A 24,666-nucleotide genomic window follows, 5' to 3' on the forward strand; every position below is an offset into this window, starting at 1 on the left:
GGAGAGAGGGAGGGAGGAAGGGAGAGAGGGAGGGAGGAAGGGAGAGAGGGAGGGAGAAGAAGAGGGAAGGAAAATATGTATAGTAGTCAAGGAAATGACCAAGAGATGACAGTTTATGGTTTCTTTAGTCTCACTTGGAGACGGTACTCACAAATATATTTCCCTTCCTTTAAAGGCTTGGTGTTTTCTGGCATTATGAAGTCACTTGAAAATTATTTCTCACCAACGCTCTTCCGAGTCATCCGCCTGGCTCGGATCGGCCGCATCCTCCGGCTGATCCGAGCGGCCAAGGGGATCCGCACGCTGCTCTTCGCCCTCATGATGTCCCTCCCTGCCCTCTTCAACATCGGCCTGCTGCTCTTCCTGGTCATGTTCATCTACTCCATCTTCGGCATGGCCAACTTCGCCTACGTGAAGGAGGAGGCTGGTATCGATGACATGTTCAACTTCCGGACATTCCCCAACAGCATGCTCTGCCTCTTCCAGATCACCACGTCCGCCGGCTGGGACGGGCTCCTCAGCCCCATCCTCAACACTGGACACCCCTACTGTGACCCAGATTCAGCCAACTCCAGCAAGTCCAGGGGAAACTGTGGCAACCCCACCATCGGAATCGCGTTCTTTGTCAGTTACATCATCGTCTCCTTCCTGATCGTGATCAACATGTACATCGCCGTCATCCTGGAGAACTTCAACGTGGCCACGGAGGAGAGCACCGAGCCGCTGAGCGAGGACGACTTCGACATGTTCTACGAGACCTGGGAGAAGTTCGACCCCGAGGCCACTCAGTTCATTACATTTTCGGCCCTTTCCGACTTCGCAGATACGCTGACGGGACCCCTGCGCATTCCAAAACCTAACCAGAATAAACTCATCCAGATGGACCTGCCTTTGGTCACAGGAGACAAGATCCACTGTCTGGATATTTTGTTTGCCTTTACCAAGAGAGTACTGGGAGAATCTGGGGAGATGGACACCCTGAAGGCCCAAATGGAGGAAAAGTTCATGGCCGCTAATCCTTCTAAAGATTCCTATGAACCAATAGCAACTACTCTGAGATCAAAACAGGAAAATGTGTCTGCCTCCATCATCCAAAGGGCCTACAGAAAATATCTCTTGCAGCATTCCCTACAACAAGTCATCATTACATGCGCAAACGACGTTGGCGAGCCCGTGTGTGAGAGGGCCACTGAAGATGAAGCCTTGGCTGAATTCATGATGAATGAAAACATTGAGCTTCCAGACAAGTCAGAAACCGCTTCCACTATGTCCTTCCCTCCATCTTACGACAGTGTCACCAGAGGGCTCAGTGAGGAAGGCCAGCTGGATGCATCCAACACTGGCCAAATGGAAGAAGAAGATGCTAGCTATGACCAGCTATCTCAGGATTTGGACAAGGCATCATCGATGTAGAAGTCTAGACAGGGCTGAAATCTGCTCAGCAGAAACACGCACAGTTCGGATGCAACGTTTGCTTTTTTTCTTGATCACAGACAGACCCCCTCTCATAAATGCATGCCAAGGGCCTCTAGAGGGTTCTGGGAAAGAGCATGTGGATCTCTCAGGGCAACCCCTCTCTAATGGGGGAGACACAACTGTCCCGCCAAAAGTGGGCCAAGAGGACCATGTTTAAAAAGAAAAAAAGAGGACATTACTGTTTTCTTTGTTTTTTCTTTCATTTCGAGGGCTGAAATGGGATTTCTTACAATCCTGGGGAAGAGGGAGAGAGAGCATTCAGCCCTATAACTCCATTATTTTTCCATTTGACCTGCCTGCCCCAAGACTCAGTATCTCACATGGGCAGGATCGGGTTCTTTATTTCCCTAGCCTTGTCACAGAGACCACCAGAAGCTTCCTCTTCTCTCCTATGTCCCTTCTTGATAGGGAAACAAGATGGCCAGGAACTTCCATGAGGGAAACTCTCAGGATTGGAACACTAACAGTGTGTTTGAGCAGAGAGGGCCCAGCGAGCATTAGCTATGGAGACCGGGGACCTTAGTTAGAACTTTGCATGAATGCATGCTGGAGACCCAGTGTCCCCTGCTTCTGGCCCAATGTACCACTCACTGGAGATGCTGTGAAAGAACTTGGAGAAGGCTATTAAAGCTGTTTTTAAAGGGACATTTATTGTCAAGACCAACATCCTATCTTAAAGCATAGTTTGTTTTTGTTCCATGAAATGATACTGACATTTGTCATTAGCACTCCCTTCCCTTCTGCCAGTGGTATTTTACAACTAAAATAGTTCCATTCATTACTGCTAATTGCTCTTGAGGTAGGTGGTGTCAGGAATCATGGGAACAAAGGTAGTTCTGCTGCTCTCTTTGGTCCCTTCTGACCTCAAGCTGAAATTTGCCTCTGTAGCCAGAGCTGGAAGAAAACTTAGATATTCTCTAATCCCAGCCCGTTGGTTTATCTCTGAGGAAACTGAGGACCAGGGAGATTAAGGTATTTGCCCAAGATCACACATGGAGGGAGCACCAGAGAGTCCTGCCCCTGTTATTCTCTCCACCTGCCCAGGCCTCAATCTCACATGAAAAATGAGAGGCTTGTGAGTCTTCTTCAGCCAAAAGGCATATTTAGATTGTATGTCATCAATAAGATAATCAGAGCCATCCAAATGCAGGGGGAGTTCTCCCTCATTGGAGGTCCCCAAATAGATGCTGGGTAATAATAATAACAATAACAATGAACAGCTAGCACTTAGTTATGTGGGGCTGCCTAAGGCCAAAGTCATTCTCTAGTCTTCTCTTCTCCAAGTCCTTTACTATAACCATGACCCCAATTTACCGCTTGGACCCTCACCTAGATAACCATTTGCCAAGGATACCTTGGGATGTGAACTGCGCAAGATGGCTGCTAAAGTCCCTCCCAATTTAGGGTCCTTCGATTGCAATTCTCAATCTAGAAGTGGGAAATCATACTCAATTCAGCAAGCATTTAAGCACCTACTCTATGCCATGTGCTAGGCTATGTGCTGGAGATATAAAGACAAAGACGAGTGGCTTCCTTCCCTCAAAGAGGGGAGATGTGGGAGAAGATTCCTTGCAAGGTTACTCTGAATGAGAGTGTGACATAGTGGGTAGACTTCCTGCCTTGGAGTCAGGAGAACCTGGCTTCTGACATCTACCGATTAGTCGCTTTACTCATCAGTGTCCTGGACAATTCACTAAATTCGAAGTTAGGAAGGAGATACTGATGTGCATCAGTGGAAGGAGTTCCCATACCAGGAGTTCCCAACAGGGCCAAGTGGCCCCCTCAAAAAAATAATTGTGCCTGGCTCTGTGTAGGTCCCAAAGAGATATAAAGGAAAATGAAAAATAACCAAAAACCCAGAGTCTCCTTTCAAGGAGTGTATAGTCCACACATGCCTTTCATTGAATACCAGCCTCTACTTATTCCTTGAACCTGAGCTGTGTAGACCACAGGGACCCAGATCCAGGGGCAATGACTCAGACTCTTAGGAAAGCCTTCAGTTCTCTGACTGTAATCATTGGCCATTGAGCAAGGAATCATGGGAATGACTTAGAGACTGACTTTGGCTGTTAGTCTGACTCTCAGCCTCATCGAGGGTGGAAGGTGCAGGGAAGGGGAGTCATTCAGTCACAGCCTGGACACTCATGAGGCAATCATGGGGAGCTGAGGTAGTGGTGAGCAAGAGGAGACCATTCCAGAAACCCTTACAGTAGGCTGGGCTGGCACAAGGTTCCCCAGTGAATATAGCTTCCTTAGCTCACTTCCAGATCCAGGGTCCAACATTCCCAATGTGCCCAGCTAACTCCTAACACCCTTCACCTCCCCTTTGCTCATTTACCATGATGAACTTCCTCCCTCCTTCTTTTTTTTTAAGCCCTCACCTTCCATCTTAGAGTCAATACTGTGTATTGGCTCCAAGGCAGAAGAGTGGTATGGATAGGCAATGGGGATCAAGTGACTTGCCCAGGGTCACACAGTTGGGAAGTGTCTGAGGCCAGATTTGAACCTAGGACCTCCCGTCTCTCTCTAGGCCTGGCTCTCAATCTACTGAGCTACCCAGCTGCCCCCTCCCTCCTTCCTTTCCTGGGAAAAGAGAAAGCAAGTTGTAGAGGTGGGGGTCCCGGGGAAGGAGCAGAACTAGAGACTATAGGCAGGGAAGATCAAGTGAGCAAGAAGATCTAGCTGGGGTGGTGGACATCCCAGTCTGAGACAAGCTCCTTGATTAGCATTTCCTGGATTTACCTTCTTGTGGACCCATTTCCTGTACTATCAAGAGGAGCTGAAATAGACCTGGCTTTGTGAGAGACCCATTTTCCCTTCTAGTCTGTAATAGTCTGATTAGTGCAGTGCAGGCTTTAACCCATTCTCCCAGCCCCTGTGTGGTCCCTAGTGATTAGATTCCGTGTGACCTTTCCCCATCATCCCTGACCCTCAGTTATTATCAAAACCCTGCGTTTAGAATTCTTTTGACCTTGTACTACCCTGTCACTTGTTGGCTTCACAGACTCCCTGGCTAGGTGATCAGTGTGACAGTTAAGGCCCAACAGTCACTCCTGTCAACTGCCATTCCCCAAACTGCCAAACCCAATTTCCCTAACTTGTTTGGTCCCAGTCTAGTGTCCATTCCTGTCTCCTGCCCACTTGATCTTCCCTGGCAGGTCTTCCTTCTCAGTGGTAACTCCACACTCCTTGGACTCCTCACTGGGCAGGTCAAAGTATCCACACCTTCTCCCCTTCCCAGCTTGACCAGAGTCCTTCCAGGGCAAACAATTTCCTTCCCTTCATTCTATTTAGAATGTCCATGGCTGACAGTCAAGGTTTTTCCTCTAGGCTGCTTGCAAAAATCTGTTTTTCTACTTGTAAAGCCTGTACCTATCACAGTGAGGATGAGAGGGCAGAACATTCTAGAGATGAGGGATAATTTCTACTGATGAATGAATAACAACAAAAATAAAGACTCTAGTATTTGTGTGGTGCTTAAAGGTTTGCAAAGCACTTGACAACCTATTTTATTTTCACAACAGCCTTGGGAGGAGGGGAGATAGGAAGATGCTACTGTTATCTGTTTCACAGATAAGGAAACTGAGGCAGATAGCGTTAAGTGAGTAAGCTAGTAAATGTCTAAGGTTAGATGTGAACAAAGGTCATCCTGACTCTGAAGGACCTGGCAGCCCACTTGTTCTCTTGAATGCCATCCGTGTTTGTTTCCCAGAAGTCAGTGTGTTTCCATCAAGTAATTCCCAGGGGGGCAGCTGAGTAGCTCAATGGATTGAGAATCAGGCCTAGAGACAGGAGGTCTTAGGTTCAAATCCGGCCTCAGACACTTCCCAGCTGTGTGGCCCTGGGCAAGTCACTTGACCCCCATTGCCCACCCTGACCACTCTTCCACCTATGAGACAATACACAGAAGTTAAGGGTTTTAAAAAATAAAATAAATAAAAATAAAAGTAATTCCCAGGTCATGACTTCACACTGGGCTGTCTGCCGTGCAGCAGTTCACTTGACTATGGATGTCCACCACACTCTCTCCTGAACCCTCCTCATTTCTCCTTCTCCACTATTTCACTTGGTAACCTCATCAGCTCCCATGAATTTAACGATCATCTCTATTGCTGATGATCCTCAAATCTACTTGTCCAGCCCTCACCTTTCTTCCCACCTCCAACCTTGCATCTCCTGCTGCTTCTTAGACATCTCTAACTGGATGTCCAGTTGACACTTTTAACTCAATGTCCCAAACTGAACTCATTATCTCTTCCTCAAAATCCTTCCCCTTTCCAAGCTTCCCTCTTACTAGCAAGGACACCAGCATCCTCCCAGGCACGAGGGCTCGGGTCCTGGATGTCATCCTCCAATCCTCACCCTCTCCCACCCTTTGAGTTGGCAACTTCTATTGACTTTACTTTAGAATATTTCTCATGTGCATGCTCTGACACTGCCAGCACCCCGGACTATTCCAAAGCCTCTTTCTTACTCTACCACTGAGACTATCCACAGGCATGCTGGTTGGTCTGCCTTCAACCTCTCCTCCAAAGAGGACCGTCAAAGTTAGCTTCCCAAGCACAAGACTGACCACATCACCACCATCACCATCAACACTCCCCTTCAGTAAACTCCAGTGGCTCCCTATTGTCATATAAAACTCTATGTTTAGAATTCAAAGCCCCTCGTAGCCTTTATAGCCTGGCTTCCCCCACTACTTTTCATTCTTCTACCTTATATCCTCCCTTCTACCACATAATCGACAGTCCAGTGATGTGGCCTCCTGGCTGTTCCTCAAATAAGACTTTCCATCTCCTGACTCGAGGCATTCTCTCTGGCTATTCCCCATGCCTAGAATGCCCTCCCTCTTCACCACCATCTCCTGGCTTCCCTGACTTTCTTCAGATCTCAGCTAAGATTCCACCTTCTACTGGAAGCCCTTCCCAATCTCCCTTAATTACAGCCCTTTACCTCTGCTGATTGCCTCCCGTTTATCCCGTCTATAACTATTTTGTACATAGTGGTTTGCAGGTTGTCCCCTTCATTAGACCGTGAGCTCTTCAGAGGTTAGCATAGTGCCTGGCCTATAGTAGATGCAGAGTAAATGTTTATTGCCTGACTAACTGACATATCCTAGCTGTGTGACCCTGGGGAAGTCATTTAACCTCCTAGAGCTCCAGACAACTTTCTAAGACTAGAGGTTGTAGAGAAGGGGCTGACCTGCATTTACTGAAGGGAGTTTCCTCACTTGAGAGTTCCCTCTACCAATGAAATCATAGGACCAGTCTCTGTGTAGATGCTGGGAAACCTTGGCCCTGGGAAGTAAGTTATATTTAGGAAAAGATCATTCCTCACAAAGATTTCCCAGTTCAGATGAAATCTTAGTCTAGTTCAAAAACAAACTGAAAACTCGCTGCTGAGCAACTTTGTTTCTGTGCTTCTGTAAGACAAGGATGCCATTAGCACCCTCTAAATCCAGCACCCTGAGGCAAAGCACTAGTTACCCCACCCTAGTTCTAGTTCTTATTAGAGAGAGATTGTAGACTGAAGAAATACCAGCCACATCTTAGAGCAAAGCATCTGCAAGGGTCCTAGCTGAGAGGAAACGCAGAACCTGTGAAGTGAGGTTGGGGGAGAAGCCAGAAGAAGGGTCCAAAGTAGAGGTGAATCTTTCCAACCAGGAGCAGGGCAGTCACTCTCAGTGAGCATTTAGGGCTCCCCAAGACACCAGTCCCCAGTAGAACAAGACTTATCCTACATCCCCAGCTAGCTTCAGCCCAACAATCCCAAAGTTGTCCAGAGTCTGATAATGATTTAACAAGCCAGTCCTGCTATTTGCCCAGAATAGGTGGTGAAGAAAAGATTGGAGGATTGGAGTCACCGTAGCCCACAGGTGCTTTCAACTTCTTCCTTGGGTCCGGGTGGGCAGGCCTTTTTCTCCAAGAACAGGCAAGATGACCTGACCGCAGCCTTTCCCTGGATTAGCCTGCCAAGGCCTCTGCCCCTCCAAGCTGGCCTGTGTTCTGGGATCACAGCCATTCTCCAGGAGGGACCTGGCAGCCCCATCGTTCTCTTAAATGCCATTAAAGTTAATTTCCTTGAAGTCAATGTGTCCCACCAAGTAATTCTCAGGGAGGTACTGAGCACTTGGCTGGCTGCCCACCCCCAACTCACCCAAGCTTCTGTTGCCAACAAAGCCTGGCCCAGAGCAAGGCTGCAATCTTTCAGAGATCCAAGGAAAACCAGGACCAGAGACTTAGCTGGTAGGCCAAAAGTCCCTGAAATGGGGGAGATCTGAGCTTGTCCTTCCTTCCCTGGAGCTGAGAGGGGGGGAGAGGGCTTTGGCGACCACGAAAGGTACCATCAATCTACTCCGTGTGTGAACGAGAGACTCCTTTCCCATTCACCTGACCAGTGGTGCCCCATGCCAGGAACACTGGCCTCCTGGCTGTTCCTCACACAATATACCCCATCTTCCAGCTCTGGACATTTTCTCTGGCTGTCCCCCATGCCTGGAATGTTCTCCCTCTTCCTCATCTCTGCCTCCTGGCTTCCCCAGCTTCCTTCAAGCTGTTGTTAGAATCCCACCTCCTACAAGAAGCCTTTCCTGCTGATGCCCCTCCCTCTGTTGATTGTCTCCAATTTATTCCAAACATATCATGTTTGCAGATCATCTCCTTGTTGTCTCTCCCATTAGCCTGGGGGCTCCTTGAGGAAAAGGACTCTCTTTTGTTTTTCTTTGTATCTCCAAGAATGTAGCACCATACCTGGCACATAGTAGGTGCTAGATAAATTCATGTTGACTGAATGACTGACTGATGATATCTCACTTTTATGTGCTGCTCCAGTGGTCAAGAAGCATCATCCCTAAGTCACATCCTTGGAAACCTCCATCCATTGCAGCTAAGACCTCCTTCTACTGCCTAGCAGAGAAAAGCTGATTTTTCTACCCTAGGATATCCTTCAAAAACTTGAAAACAGCTCGCATGCCCTCCCAAGCCTTCTCTTTTCTGAGCTAACCATCCCCAGTTCCTTCACTCGCTCCTCATCTGCTCCCTTCCCTTCACCCCCATGGCTACCATGTTCCTTCTGGCCTCATCGCCTCCCCTCTGGTCTATTGAGCATGCTCCCACTTGTTCTTTCTGTCTCATCTCTCTCCTTCTCTGGCCTTCCCTTCCCTGCTGAATAAATGTCAAAAGAAGGAAGAGTTGGGGTGGGGGGGAATAATGAATTCTATTTTACATCTGGGGAGGGGGACATGTTATGGGACATCCAATTTGAGGTGTTTGCCGATGAGGAGAGACTGCAGGTCAGGAAAGGAGTCAGGGCTGGAGACGGAGTTCTGGGATCACTTTCATAGAGAAGATGGTTGGGCCTGTGGGAGCTGATAGATAGTAGCCCCAATGAGAGAGCCTTGTGGGACACTCTCGGCGTGGAGTGCGGAGCTTCCAGAAGGCAAATCCAGCAAAGGAGGCCGACTTGGACAGCTGGGAGGAGAAGCTGGAGAGAATTCGAGAGTGAAAACCCAGCCAGGAAGAGAGGGTGAGCTGCAGTGTGCAAGGCTGCAGGCGTTAAGGACAAGGAAAAGGCTATTCAATTTGGCAGTCCTGGGTGACTTTGGTGAGGGCAGAGGGCTCAGACCAGTGACAGGAGGGAAATCCAAAGACTTTTCCATTTAGAACAAGGAGAGGCCTTTGAGGCCCGCTGCTCCCACCCCCTGACTTCACTGGTGTAGAGGCTGAGGCCCAGGGAGAAGGGTCTCACCCTCAGTTCAGAGAGAAAAAAGTTTAGAGCGCGGCTTGGACGCCAGCCCTGTGGATGCCAGAGCCCAGGCACTTTCCACAGCAGCACACTGACTGTGTAGGAGAATTACCTTTTTACTAGATGCCAAAGAGCTGAAAAGGTCAGGAACAGCATGAATGAGCCCGAACTGCCTCCCCTCCCAGAGAACATCAGCCCCTGAAAGAATCAGCTGGGGAGTGTGCAATTCCCAATGGCTGGGCTGGGCTCAGGGGGGCTGTTTTGTCCAAAGCAAGGCTAGGAGAACAGAGGGCTGGGGGCTGCCTCCCACTCACAGAGCACCTCCAGCCTCCAGCTAGGAACTGGCCAAGGGGAAAATTTGGACCAGGTCAGGAACTGGTGTGGGAGTTGGCCACTGGGTGGGACTGGCTAGCAGGGACTGATAAGAGACGCTTGGCAGGGAGGCAGAGGACACTGGCACCAGGAGAGGGGCAGGGGCAGGGGCAGGGGCAAGGGTGGGGTCTGGTTGCTCCTGCAAAGTTCAATCCCAAGTTTGGTCAGGCAGCTCAAGAAGCAGAGAAGACCAACATTCCAGAAAGGAGGTAGCAGGAGGTCAGCCAAAATACTTATTATCAGTATAACCCAAATAGCCACCAACACAGCTGAAAATGTACTTGGAGATATGATGGGAGTCAACCCAGAGAAATGAGGAACTTTGGGAGGAAATAGGCAACTCTCTGGGAAGATACATATGTACCCGCTACACAAACAGAATCCTTTCAAAGCACTTACTTGTGCCAAGTATTGTGCTAGTGACTGGGGATACAAAGACAGAAGCAAAGGGGTCCCTACCTCAAGGACCTTCCAGTTTATCCAGGAAAGAGATACCAGAAAAGTACAGTAGTCAGAATTCAGAGTGAAGGTGGAAGACAAAAGGCAAAGCTGGACTTGAGTGCCAACTCCTAAAAGAAGGGAATGGGAATGAGTATTTATAGAGTACCTACTATGTGCTAGACACCGTTAAGGGATTTATAAACATTATCTCATTTTATCCTTGAACAACCCCACAAAGTGAGGGCTATTATCCCCATTTTACTGAGGCAGACAGAGGTTAAATGATTTGCCCAAAGTCATACAGCTAAGTATCTGAGGCAGAATTTGAAATCAGGTCTTTCTAACTCTGGGCCCCAGAGCATCCTCCCGGTTCTGAGTGGGCTGATAGTGAGCTATCCCACTGGGACGGCTTTTGCTGATCCCCTTTTATGTTCCCCAAAGTATTTTGTCTTTATCTTCTTCCAAGACCTAATAGCCCAGATGTAGCAGGTGCTGTCCAATTCCCAGTCCTGATATGGAAGTTAAGCCATTCATTCATCTGCTGAAAGACCCAGCCAGCTAAAAGCAGACTCAGATAACAATCACCAGCCTTTGTTGGCTTTCCTGATAATTTCATCACTCAGAAGGTGTAAGAAGCAAGAAGAGGCCTGAGGGAGGAGGGAGTCCATCTCCCAAGCTAAGGAGAGTCAGCTGGACTCGTGGGAGATGCCAAACCCTAGCCTCCCCATAGGAGACCTTTCACCTGTCCTGGACTGTCCTCTGGTCCTGGCCACATGGCTCAAGTAGTTCCTCCCTCCCTCCCTACCCCCTCCCTTTTTTCCTTCTTTTCTTCCTTTCCTCCCTCCCTCCCTTCCTCTCTTCCTTCCTTCCTCCCTTCCTTCTTTCCTTCCTTCCTTCTTTCCTTCCTTCCTTCCTTCCTTCTTCCATTTGTGGCTGCTTCAGGGAAATCAGCACTGATCAGCTACCCAGCTTAAAGGTCAGAAAGAACCCTTTAAGGGTATTCTCTGATCCCAAGAACGGTGTCCAGAAGAGGCAACCAACCAGGAAGGATCCAGGAGACAGGGTCATCAACAAAGCAATTGAAAGAACTCTGGATGTTTGGCTTGTTAAAAAGAAGGCTTGTGAGAGGGAGGGGGAGGTGCTGCCTTCAAGTATATGAAAGTAACTGGAAGTACTTCCAAATACCTGGAACACAGATTCAGCTTGTTCTACTTGACTCTAGAGGGCAGAGCTTGGAACAAGGAAGAGGAAGGGAGCCAAGACAGGCAGATTTGAGTCTACTGGAAGAGGAAACTTCCTAATGATGAGAGCTTTCAATAATGAGAGAAGTTCAAACATTTGGGGAGGTAATGACTTCCCCATACTTGGCAGCCTTCAGGCCAAGGCTGGAATACCACCTGTGGAAATGTCATAGAGGGAAGTCTAGTTTGGGTGCATTTTAGATGACACATCTTGAGTTCCACCTCTAAAGGGGAGGAGGTATCAGGAGCTGGGGACTCAGAGTCAGAAGTTCTGGGTTCATGTCCCACCTCTAACAATAACCACCTGGGCAAGGAAGTCTCTTCATTTTTCTCATCCCCTGAGGCAAGCTCCCTTGCCTATAACATGAGGGGCCCCAGAGGTCTCCTTCATCTCTGAATCTGTGACCCTGTGATCTTTCAGCTCTGAGATGCTGTGATGTGGGGAGGGGAGGGCTCCCTCCGTCAGTCTCTTACCTGTGTGAGTATCACAAGTAGGTTCAGCTCTGTGGGCCTCAGTTTCCTCACTTGTAAAATGAGAGGATTAGTCAATAACTTCCGAGAGACCTTCCAGCTCTAAGCTAGAATCCCGCCAGAAACTTCTCCTCAGTTTATGCTTCCAGGAAGACATCAGTGGACCTTTGGGAGCAAATGTCTATTGCAGTCACCCTCCTCTGTGCTTTTCTCCACATTCCATCCAGGCCATTTCAAGTGGCCTCTCAAAAGTTAGCCTATTAATTAGCCCAGTCCAGTACATTCCCACTAAGCAACACCATCCTTGAGTTCACTTTTCCTGAATGTTGAAAGAATCCATTATCTCCTCGTGGGCTCCAACGGAGGCCCTGAAGGTTACCAAGGGCTGAAGACCAAGTTCTACCCCAGCCAGAGAGGAGCCTAAAGGGCCTTCCTTCTGCTGAGGGCAGGGCAGGTAATATTGGTTCTCTCTCCAGTTTGCAAATATCCAATTTTATTTGGACGTCTAGCCTTTGGGCAAGTGGTGGCAACCCTCCTTGCCATGATTTGAGCTGGCCAACCAAAACTCAATCTATCCATGCCAGGCACAGCGCAGGATTCTGGGAATCCAAAGAGAAAAAAAGGAAGCAGTCCCTGGCACCCATGGGGAGCTTATGTACACCTACAAGTAGATCTAAAATAAACCCAAAGTAATTGGTGGGGGGGATGCCCTAGCAGTGTGTGGAAGAGAGAGCAGAAAGGTGTCCTAGAGAAGGAAGCCCTTGTTGTTAAGTCTGACTCTTCATGACTCCATTTGGGGTTTTCTTGGCAAAGATTCTGAAGTGGTTTGCCATTTCCTTCTCCAGCTCATTTGACAGATGAGGAAACTGAGGCCCACTAGGGTAAGTGAGCTCATGAACTGAAGAAGAGAGGAATTCTAGGAGACAACGGGAAAGAAGAAGGGCTTTCCAGGCAAAGGGGAAGCCAGAGCAAAGCTTAATAAATTCTTTTCTACTGACTGACTGAAGCTGGGGCTGGGAACACATCAGTCAAGGGGCTGCCAGAGTGGGGAGACTCAATCCCGGACTCTGGCACCACCCCCACCCCTCATCTCTAGGCCCTTGGAAGAAGTCAAAGGACACTCGTTTCCCAGGCCTTGACTTCCCACATGTGCTGTAAGCCGTGTGCTTAGTATGACTGAGATCCCTTGGAAAACCCACAGTAGTCGAGTATCACCCTGGAAAGGGCTCCCTAAATCCCTGCCGGGCACCGGGTCTCTTTAGCTGGGGCGGAGGGCGACCTGGCCTGGACCAGACCTAGCATGCACCATTGAGTGCCAACTTCTAGAGGGAATCTGACCCCTGTTTCACTGTGGCCCAAAGTGACCTACAGAAGGGATTAGAGAGCCTGACTATGATAACCCAGAAAAGGGTTGCCCAGACCGTGCTTTCCATTCCCTCCAGGCCCGGCCAACAGTGGGAGGAAGCTTCCTTCCATCCTGCCTAATAACCAATAAGCAGCTTCCCTCCCTGGCCATAGACAGACTGGCAGGCCCTCAGGAGATCCCCCTGGGAAAGGCAACCTTCGGGGGGCACCAGGGAGAAGCCCACAGCCTGGGGATCTACTCCACGATCTGCCCTGAGCAGAAATTGGGTAATGCCAGAAAGCCGCAGATTTTAAAGGATGCTTAAAGGACACCTAATCCAGTTCCTTCCTAGAAACGGGGAAACTGAGGCCCCAGGCCACAGGAGAGTCGGGGGCAGAGCGGGTATTCTAACCCCCTTAAGGGTTTGGATGCCAAATGGCCTCTCCTTTGGCAAAGGATGAAACGGAGACGCTCCCCATCCATCCTCCCTCCCCAGATCTCATCCGGTGACATGACAGGTTCTGCTTTGTTGTCGTAGAAAGACAGGTTTGGCCGGGAGAGGAGCACTTAGCGAGCTCCATCTGCGAGGCGGCTGAACAACAGAAGGAAATGTCACCGGTGAGAAATGGAAAGATGGGGGCCTGCTCCAGCGCAGGGAGGGCACACTATTAGCAGCAGCAAAGCACACCATGTTTCCTGTCCTTTCTCTTGTTTTCAGAAGGGCTGAGGAAGCCTCCACCATCCTCAGCCTTGAGGCTGTTCCTGTGGAAGCCAGCAGAGGGGGTGGGGACTCTGGACTTCCCTGTGTTAAACCCTGGGAGAAAATCTCTGGGGGCTTCATGGCCTGCCACGTTCATAGGAATCCAGGGGGAGATTAGAATATCCCATATAAGGGGGCAGCTGGGTAGCTCAGTGGATGGAGAGTCAGGCCTAGAGACGGGAGGTCCTGGGTTCAAATCCGACCTCAGACACTTCCTGGCTGTGTGACCCTGGGCAAGTCCCTTGACCCCCATTGCCTACCCTTACCACTCTTCTGCCTTGGAGCCAATACACAGAAGTTAAGGGTTAAAAAGAAGAAGAAGAAGAATATCCCATGTGAGATCCCATATGATCAAGGGGGCAATAAATGCCTTGGGCTGCAGTAGGAGAGCACGGCGTCTAGGAGGAGGGAGACAGAGTCCCTCCATCCCTTCCATCCTGCCCAGGTCACACCTGGAATGGCGTGTCCCCCTCTCAGAGCCACAGGTTGGGTAGGATACGAAGAGGCCGGAGAAGAGGCGTCATGGGGTCAGAGGGGAAAGAGTTGCCCTTGGCGTCAGCCAGGAGACCCCGTCAAAGTCATCTGTGTGATTTGGGGCAAAGGACCGAATCTCTCAGAGTCTCAGCTTCAGCCTTTGGGAAATGAGGAGATTCGACTCGGTTTCCCAGTGGCTTTCCGGCTCTCGATGTCTGATCCTCTAGTCTCTGCTCCTTTGAGGGCACCCGGGGTCCTGAAGGACCTCCAGTCCGTGTCACGGAAGAATCGGGGGAAGGAATTTGCAGCGGCTACCCTGGAGAAGAGAAGATTCTCAAAGGACAAGATGGCCGTGTTGGAGCACGCCAACGTCCGCCAAGCAAAAAATTCTGTCTGGCCCTAGAGGCTAGAACAAGAAGGGAGGGCTTCCAGGTGGAGGCAGGCAGGTTACATGTGATGTCAGGAAAAACAGCTGAACGACATGAATTGTCCAAAAGGGTGACGGGGCTCCCTTGGGAGGAAGGAGATTCTTCTCAAAAAAGGAGCCGAAGGGCCACTTACCAAGTATACTGTTGTGGGGGCTCTTTTTTGGGACCAGCTGAACATGGAGGTCTCTTTCAACTCTAGAATTCAACCAGTCATCAATGGGAGATGCTAAGTGGCTCAGTGGTTAGAGAACCAGGCTCAAAGATGGGGATCCTGGGTTCAAATCTGATCTCAGTCACTTTCTAGCTGTGTGATCCTGGGCAAGTCACTTGACCCCCCCATTTGCCTAACCCTTACCACTCTTCTGCCTTGGAACCATTACATAGAATTGATTCTAAGACAGAAAGTGAGGGTTTAAAAGAAGTTTTAAATGAACATTGATTAAGCTTCTACTGTGTTCCAGGCACTGTGTTCAGCTCTGGAGATACAAAACCCAGCCCTGCCCTCGAGGAGCTCACAGTCTAAAGAAAGGGAAACCATGTCCAAAAGCAGGAACAATGTGAGATACACACAAAGCAGGTGGAAGATAACCTCCGAGGAGAAAGCATAAGTCACTGGGGGGAGCAGGGAAGGGCTCCTGGAGAAGCTGCCTTCGGGCAAAGCCTTGAAGGAAGCCAAGGAAAGGCCGAGACAAAGGGGAGAAAGGAAGGCAGAATGAGGCACTTCTTCAAGCCACCTTGGCTGAGAGCCACCCATGGGGAGAGCCCTCACTGCCATGGGCCCTTGGAAAGACATAATTGCCCTCAAGCAATTATGAAGTCGACATGCCAAGGCCCTGTGGCTTCCTCGGGAGGGCATCCCTCTAACTTATGGCTTGAAGTATTGCCAGAGACTCATCGCAGCCATCGTCTCAGGCTTCATCGCTAGTGCTTACAGAGCATTTTCAGGTTGGTGAAGCATTTTATCAATACGATCTCCTTTTCATCCTCACAGTAATCCAGGAGGTAGGTGTTATCAGGACCTCCATTTTATTTTTTAAATAATGCTTTGGTTTTCCCCAAATACATGTAAAAGCAATTTTGACATTCATTTTTAAAGCTTTGAGTTCCAAGTTCTCTCCCTTCTTCAGAGCCTCCCTCCTGCCCTCCCTGCCTGCCCTTTCTCCTCCCTGAGACAGTAAGCAATCTGATATAGATTTAGTATCCCTATTTTACAGATGAGGCCATTGAGGCAGACCAAAGTGAAGTAACTGTCAGGTGCCAGATTTGAACTCGGGTCTTCTTGACTCCAAGCTTAGCATGACCTCTCCACTGGGACACAAAGCTTAGGGTCACACCCGTAATAAATGCCAAGAGTGAGAGGGATTTGAGCCAGACCCCATATCCATCCCTCTCTCCACTATATCCTCAGAGGAGAGGTCAAGGGAGAGAACGATGGTTGGAAGGCAAAGATCCCTCCAAGCAGAACAGGCGAGCTTCTATGCAAACCTTAAAGCATTACATGAATGTTATTTTCCTTTTTATTTTTAAAAAAGAGAGAAAGAAGCTCTGAGTTCCAAGAGGTGGAGGTGAACAGGAGGAGGGGACTCCCGTCAGCCTGTACCAAGGCATGGTGGCCATAGAATGATGTGGCAGGGGTTCCCTCTGGCTGCTAAGGTTACACATGAAGGGGAAATCAGCCAAGAGAGAAGGGCAGGAACCAGACTCTGATAGGTTTTCAATAACAAACAGAAGAATTTAGATTTTAGTCTTGAAGCAATAGAGAGCAACTGAAGAGTCTAGAGAGAGAGAGTGACAGGGCTGGAGGTATCCAGGCCTTATGTTATGATGCAAGAACTGAGGCCAGGTGACTTCTCCAAAGCCAAGCAACATGTCCTGATCCTTTCCATGGAAGCTTATTGCTTCTAACAGTCTCCTCAAAAGAAACTCCTTGGGCACCAGGAGTCCTTGGGATTGAGGGAATATGCAGGAGACCAATGTAGAATATGCATTCATATAACCGTGTCAGGCACTGTACTAAGTACTTTACAAAAATTATCTTATTATTATCTTGTGAGGTAGAGTCTGTTGTTATCCCCATTTTACAGTTAAGGAAACTGAGGCAGACAGGGGTTAAGTGACTTACCCAAAGTCATATAGCTAATTTCTTCCCAGCTCAGCTCAGAGTATTTTCTAATCTTCCTTTCCTCCACTCTCCAGATAGGGAATGCATTCCATCTCTTCAAATTTTTGAATAGTAACTTATCTGGGAAAAACTGTGAGTAGATACCTGGATTGTGAATCCAAATGACCAGGTTTCAGATCCCACCACTGCCCCATACCAGCTGTGTGACAGTTTATTTAGGCAGTTTATTTAATCTCTCTGAACCTCAGTTTCCTCATCTGTAAAAATGGGAATAATACTTAAAGTACCTACTTCAATGCTGTTGTGAGACTCAAATGAGCTAATGTGTATGAAAGGATTTTCAAACTTAAAAATAGCCCCAGAATGCCTACCCCAAGTAGACTGAGCCAATTAACCATTTACAAACATCTATCTTGTCTCAGCCACAATTCAAGGGGGCTAAAATTCCCCTGGGGTTGGGGGACACGATATGCAATTAATCATTCGGCAAGAATTTATCAAGCACCTACTACGTGCTGGGCACTCTGTCTAGGCAATGCCAAGATAAAGAATGAAATGATCCCTGTTCTAAGCTCCCTAAGAGAACTTTGAACCCCAGTGTCTAGAACCAGACTGGACCGGCGTGAAGACACGTCCTGTCAAAGACATCCTGATTCCTTGCTCTTTGGTTTTCTGTGTCCTGAAAGTAGAGGTGAGAAAGAGCGAGAGATCCTTAGTGTTCCCTGCCTCATTTCCCAGCTTTCTGGGGTTCCGGACAAGTAGAGACAGTGTGAATTTAGGGTTCCTCCCCTCTCTGTTGACATGCCCAAGGCACCCATCTTTCCCCTCCCTTGCAGGATGAGCTGAAGGACTAGGAATCCCCAGCCATCTCCTCAAAGGCCAGCAGTGGGAGCTGTTGGCTAAACTCCGGGCCAGTGGCGGGCACTGTCCAGCAGGAAGCCCAGGCGCTGGTGCCCAAAGTCCTGTCTAGAAAGGGTGGGCACACCCAAACGTCCCATGGGAGAGGGCAGGAATGAGGTGAGGCCCCTTCCCGCCAGATCTTCAGCTGCCTCGGCCCCACGCTACAGTTTCAGAAGGAGAAGGAAATCAGCTGATGGGCACCCTCAGTGCCAGGCTCCCCAACAAACTTGAAGATGTGGGACTTCTAGGGAGACCCGGGGGGCAATCCCTGCTTACTACAATCACAGACACGGTTTTACGGTTTTAAATGGACATTAATGACAGCAAAGAGTTCACAGTTGAGTTATTAGACAAGATTCGACGTGAAGTATTTCCCATTTGTCAGTGAGTAGCTCTCTGGGCCTTCTCTCTTCCTCCGGGCCGCTTTGGAGTCCCTCCGCAATCAAGAGAACAAGTCTTCCTCTCAGCACAGTGGGAAAGACTGAGGGACAGTGGAAAGAGGGCTGAATGTGGAGTCAGAGGACCTAGTTCAGCCTCCAACTATCTGAATGACCTTGGACAAATCACCTCAGTTCTCTGGGACTCTGTTTCCCCATCTGTAAAATGATGGGGTTGGAAGAGATGACCTCTCAGGTCACATCCACCTCTAACCCTCTCATCCAGAGACTCTTCTTTGATCATATTTGTATTCCTGGTCCATAGCACAGTGCTGGGCACATAGTAAGTGCTTTAGAAGGACTTCTTCATTCATTCATTCATTTGTTCATTTCTTTATCCATCCTATGATCGTACCATGTGTATCAGTGTGCCTGGCAGTTGTGTTGCAAGGGGAAGGTATGAATGTGTGTATGTGTCCCAGGACTGGCCTGTGTGTGCCTGGGTGGATTTATGCATCCTTTCTTTGGATCATTGTTGCTATGTCCTATTGTTTCAGTCATGTCAGACTCTCTATGACCCCACTTGGGGGTTTCTTGACAGAGATACTGGAGTACTCTGCCATTTCCTTCTCCAGTTCATTTTACAGATGAGAAAACTGAGGCAAAAAGGGCTAAGTGACTTGCCCGGGGTCACACAGCTAGTTTTCCATTTCCTTCTCCAGTTCATTTTACAGATGAGAAAACTGAGGCAAAAGGGGCTAAGTGACTTGCCCGGGGTCACACAGCTAGTTTTCCATTTCCTTCTCCAGTTTATTTTTACAGATGAGGAAACAGAGGCAAACAGTGACTTGCCCAAGGTCATACAGCTAGTATGTGTCAGAGGTCTGAGATTTGAATTCAGGAAGATGAATCTTCTAGTCCCAGAGTTCTCTCCACTGTGCCATCTAGCAGCCCCTGAGAACATCTGTATAGAACTGGAAAAGACCTTAGAGAGCCAGAGTCAAAAATCCTCATTTTAGAGATGAAGAAAGTGAGACTCACTGAGAGGAACTGACTCAGTCAATATCATACAGGTAGTAAGTGATCGAGAGAGGATTTGAATCCAGATCCTCTGGTCCCTGCACTCTTCACTGCACCATCCCATCTCGCCTTCATTTCAAAGACAAGGAGACAGAGACCCAGAGAAGAGCAGAAGATGAACCCAGCTGCCTCCAAGACTGGAGTCAGAAATATCAGCCATCATTTCACTGGGTGAGTAGTAGGAGAAGGCAGGTTCAGGATCAGGCGAGCCAGGAACGGAGAAAGCAAAGGTGTGGCTCAGACAGAAGGCAGTGGAAGGAGAGGAGGAGATGGCAGGAGAGCAGGGGATGGATGGGTTTGGCATGTGGGAGGCATCTGACTTCCGTCCACAAGAATCTCTGAAATGTGTACATTCGCCACTCAGGAATCCTTGGGAAACGAGACTATGAACACATCGACTTTTATCATTTTAGCCAAAGTTGTTTCAAAACTATTTTCAAGCCCTGCTCCCACCCCCCAGCCGCCCGCCGAGCCCAGGTGTGGCTGGAGTTCACCCTTGCTCATGGAAGATGCTGACAGCCCTGTCTCTGGCCTTTGAAGTCCCACAAAGCAATAACTAATGGGTTTCAGGGGCTCTACTTCCTGAATGAATATTTTATTTCTTCTTTCTCCTCTAACCTTCCTTCTCTTTCCCAAATCTTTTTACCAAAGCTGCTCCTCTTCCTCCTCTTTCTTTCCTTTCTCTCTTGTTTGGTTTCTTCCAAATATAAAGAAGTGTCCCAATTTATTTAAAAGCTTTCTTTTGACCTACCTACATCATTTACTAATGGTGATCATTAATAAGAGGGACAGCTAGGTGGCACCATGGTCAGAGGGCTGGGTCTGGAGTCAAGGAGACTTAAGTTCAAATCAAGTCTTAGACAATGACTAGCTGTGTGACCCTGGGCCAGTCACTTAACCACTGTTTGCCTCAGTTTCCTCATCTGAAAAATAAGGATAATCATATTAGTACCTACCTCCCAGGATTGTTATAAAGTCCAAATGAGATGACAATGATATGCTTGTAGCATTACCGTTTGTTGTCCTTCCTACTCAAAGAGGACCAAAAATGGCAGCACTAAAATAGGTGACTCTTTTGACTCAAAAAATTGGATTTCAGTGAAGCAGAGTTACACAGTCACCAGCCTCATTCTCTCTTGCAGAGTTATCAGTTCAATGGCAAGATGAAAGTCAAGACGGCTGGTGATGGCCCAGGATGCAGTGGATGGTGTTGGCGTCTTCCATGTCTGACCAAGCTTTAAGTGCTCCACAGTGCCTGCTTCTACCACTCTCAAGGCTATTGGAACAAATTGTTCTCACGCTCCCCTTCTGCTGGAGGAAGTCCTTACATGCTTGGGTTAGACACCTCCTTCACTTACCAATGGGTTGGAGGCCTGTTGATTTCCCTCAACCTAGTTTAGCCCCCTCTAGAGACAGTTTGCTAGGGTGTGGCAGCTGCATATGCTACAGCTTCTTGGAACCGCAGGTGAGAGCTGGGTGGCAGGTGGTCACCAGAGGAGGAAAGCAGCCCTGAAAAGGACTCAGCGAGTCCTCACCCCACTAGTGCTAGTCTGCCCAGAACACCCCATACACCTGTTGGCAGACAGTGACGGATAGTAAACACTATGTAAATATTAGACATCATTGTAGTGCCTGGAAGTGTTCCTATATTATCTCATTTGATCCTCATAATAATCCTTCAAGGCAGATGGTGCAATCTTCCTCTTTTTTACAGATGAATAAACTGAAGCTGAGAGAGGCTAAGTGGTCCTCAGTCACATAATTAGTAAATGTGCTATCTCAAGTCAGAAGAGCTAGATTCAAATTCCATCTCCAGCACTTCACTGCCTGAGTTACCTTGGGAACGCCACCTCCTTGGGTCTCAGTTTCCACACCAGTAAAATAAGAGGGTCCAGGAGCTGTTCTTTGAGTTCCCTCCCAATGATAGATGCTTTCACAAAAGTAGACTACTTTTTAAAGCTTTAGCTCTCTCTTCCTTTGGCTTCACAGACACCATGCTCTCCTGCCTCTCCTCTTACCTCTCTGTCTCCTTCTGTGACTCTTCTTCCTCTTTGTGGTCCCCCACATAGGATTTCCCCAAAGATCTGTCCTGTGGTTCCTCTTCTCTTCATTCTTCCTCCTCCACCTCCCTCAGCTTTTCTGTGGATGCGTGATCAGCTGTGCCCTCCCTTTTGAGCTCCAGTCCCATAAGTCCTGTTGCATTCAGAATATCTACCCCTCAGATTCCCCCCACATGCCTCAACAGGTCCAGAAGCTGAGGGATATCTTTCCCCATAAACATGTTCTTCCACCTTTGCTATTTCTGTCCATGGTACTCCTGCTCCCCCCTGACTCCCATGTTCATTCCTCACCTTGGAGAACTCCCTCAAAGAGAGCCTGCACTTTCCTACCCCAGTGCCTGACTGAATTCCTCCCCTTCCTTTACAGCCCAACACCTCCTCCTTCCCACCTTCCTTGATCCCCTCTTATAAATGGACATATCCCTGCCCAGCTCACCCACAGCCATCTGCCCAGTAGCAGCCTGGACTCAGCTCCCAGAAAAAAGGCCATGCCTTCTCCCTCATTGTGGGGGGAGTGTGGAGAGGCTGCCTCCGTGAGAATTATTCTACTGGGTCACTGCCTTAAAGGGCACAAAGGGAAGAGCCAAGTCATCTCCTTGAAACAAGAGAGTGAACAAGAAGACTTGAAAAAATAAATGTTTGGCTATGTATATGTGTCTATAGGCAGTGGTTCCAGTATGTGAAGGAGAGCAGGGAGGCAGAAGCATAGAAAAGTGGGTTGGAGTGAGGTCATGGAGGGCCTTGAATGCCAGGATATGGATATGGTATTTTCCTCCCTAATCACTGGGGAAGCAATCAGTGAATTTTTTTGAAGAGAGTGATATTGTCAAATCTATATTATTTTGATAGCTATGAGAAGGAAAGTTGCAGAAGGGAAGAATCTGGAGGAAGGAAGATCCATTCAAGGAATTTGAGGGCAGAGCTGGAGCAAGCCGAGAGAGCCATCTTAGAAACAAAAGATAGGACTTTGCTATTGTTAGGTTATGGAGAGTAAAAGAAGGGAAAGGCATCAAAGATCCCTCTAGGTTTCAAGCCCAGGAGACTGGGAGAATGGTTGTGCCATCCACAGAAACAAGGAACTCCAAAAGAGAAAAGGTCTACGCAGGGGTTCCCAAACTTTTTTGGCCTCCCGCCCCCTTTCCAGAAAAAAATATTACTTAGCCCCCTGGAAATTATGAAACTATTTATTGAACTCACAATAAAATGTAATACAAAAAAAGTATGGCCGTCACCGCTTTCCTGGATCACTGCAGCACCCACCAGGGGGCGGTGGCGCCCACTTTGGGAATCACTGGTCTAGAGGGAAGAAGGTTAGTTCCGATTAGACTATATTGAGTTTGAAGTGCTGGTGGGCCATTCAAGTAGGGATGGCTAGCGGAGGAGAGTTGGCTCTCTAGATCAGAGCTCAGGGAGAGCTTGGGGATGAATGTGAAGAACTGAGAATCATCCCAAGAGATATCACTGAAACCTTGGGAGTAGAGAAGGTCATAGGTTCCTCCACTTACAGCTAGAACCAGTCTAAACCTCATTTTATACATGAAGAAACTGAGGCTGAAAGATTAAGTGTCTTATCTCGGGTCATTTGGCTAGAAAGTAACAGAGAGTTGAATTCCGGTGATCTTTTCCCCTCTAACCATTCTGGGTCATTGAGATATCAAGGGCAGAATCTTTGCTGGAGATGGCGGCACGGGGGAGGCGTTCATACTTAAGAAAAGAAGATGAGCCAGAAAAGGCACCCAAGAAAAGTGAGGCTGGACAAAGGGGTCGCTGCGAGATCAGCACCACTCTGGGCAGCTAGTTATGTTAGAGGTAATGAGGAGTTAGGCAGAAGGGAAATCTGTTTATCCTCCTGAGCTTCGCCTTCAGTGCCACCCATGGAAGGCACACTGCCGATTCCCAGTTCCCTTCACCAAGAAGCAAATGGGCGAGAGCTCCTCCTCAGTGGACCGAGATTTGGACCAAGACTGGTCGCCAAAGACTCTGGACTGTTCTACAGTGTAAAGCCCTGCTTTGAGATAGATAGCGAGAGGAGATGGCGCAAGTTTCCAAAGGCCCAGGCTAAGAGAGGCAGCTTGGTTAAGCAATCAGAGGGTTGGTGTTGGAAGAAGACCTAGATTCAAATGCTACCTGTTGTCCCTTACTAGCCTGAGACTGGGAGCCAGTCACAGTCTCTAGGGTCAAGTTCTGCCTCCGTGACCTCTGGGGACCCTTCCAGCTCTTGGTTCAGCAACCTATTAGCAGCCTTCTCCCCAAACTAGATCCATGGGTGACTGGAATGGCCTCCTTCAAGGGGCCCAGAATGGGGAGAGATTGCTTGAAGCAAGACTAAGTTCTGGGCTGTTTTTTACAGCAGGAGCAGCAGTCAGGCAACTTTAGAGACCCAGCTTGTGTGTGTGTGTGTGTGTGTGTGTGTGTGTGTGTGTGTGTGTGTGTGTGTGGTTGATATCCCAGAATCCCAAAGTCAGAGCCAAAAGGGTCTTAGAGGCCATCTGCTGGGTTAGGGGCCGGGAGGGAACTCGGAAGGGTTAGGGTCAAGAGGTGAAACGCAGCCAGCTTGGGTGTAAGCTGGGCCTTCCCTCTCCCCCCATTTTAGAGGAAAAGCAAAGGAGGCCCAGCGAGGTCTGGAGAATGGTCCAAGGTCACGAAGCTGCCACGGGGCAGAGGCAGACGGATCTTTGTCCTCTTTATGAATGGGCATCCCTGGGAATGCTAGTGATCAGGCGATCGATTGATTGCACATGTGTGTGTGCGTGGGCATACGTTCATGTGGAAACACAAGCGTGTGTGCATGGGCGGGTGTTGGTGGAGTTCAAAAGCACTGGATGGGGCGTGCTGGCAGCGCTTAGCCCGAGCCCGCTGGCCGCCTGTGGCTGAGCCTTAGGAGCGTCGCGTCCCGAGCCGGGAGAGGAGGTTCCCAGCCGGACCAGAACTGGAGCCGGGCGGAGGGCGGAAAGCACCTGGGGGCCATCGCAGAGGAGAGCGCAGCCCAGCGCAGAGTGCAGCACAGGGAGGAGAGCCCAGCCCGGCGCAGCCCAGCGCAGAGCGCAGCTAAGGAAAGCGCCGCGCAGCCCAGCCCAGCCCAGCCCAGCCCAGCCCAGCCCAGCGCAGCGCAGCCCACCCCGGCTCAGCGCGCAGCCCAGCGCAGAGGGCAGCGAGAAGCGCTGCCGATTGGGCAGCCAGCCCGAGCCCGGCGCAGCGGAGGCGGTCGCGGCGCAGCGCTGTGCTGTGCGAGCGCTGGGGCCCGGGTGAGGCCGGCCCCTACCCTGCCCCGCCCCGCCCCGCCCCGCCCCGCCCCCGGAGGCAGGCAGGCAGCCCGGCTGCCAGCCCTCTTGCCCGCGCCTCCCCGAGCGGCCCCGGCAGCAGCGGGCAACCAGGG

The 24,666-nt window shown here is 49.3% G+C and overlaps 2 protein-coding genes across 2 annotated transcripts in view; both read left to right on the forward strand.

The window, feature by feature from the left end:
- LOC123231128 (sodium channel protein type 10 subunit alpha-like) overlaps positions 1 to 1,413 on the forward strand; it is a 51,163-nt gene extending 49,750 nt beyond the window's left edge. The window contains exon 17 of the mRNA XM_044657400.1: positions 176 to 1,413. Coding sequence (XP_044513335.1) covers positions 176 to 1,413 — 1,238 coding nt within the window. The remainder of the gene's footprint in view (positions 1 to 175) is intronic.
- LOC123246716 (sodium channel protein type 5 subunit alpha-like) overlaps positions 1 to 24,666 on the forward strand; it is a 263,117-nt gene that overhangs the window by 87,336 nt on the left and 151,115 nt on the right. The gene's annotated exons all lie outside the window — the stretch shown is intronic.

The sequence above is a fragment of the Gracilinanus agilis genome, chromosome 1 (assembly GCF_016433145.1).
Source record: "Gracilinanus agilis isolate LMUSP501 chromosome 1, AgileGrace, whole genome shotgun sequence".
NCBI lineage: Eukaryota > Metazoa > Chordata > Mammalia > Didelphimorphia > Didelphidae > Gracilinanus > Gracilinanus agilis.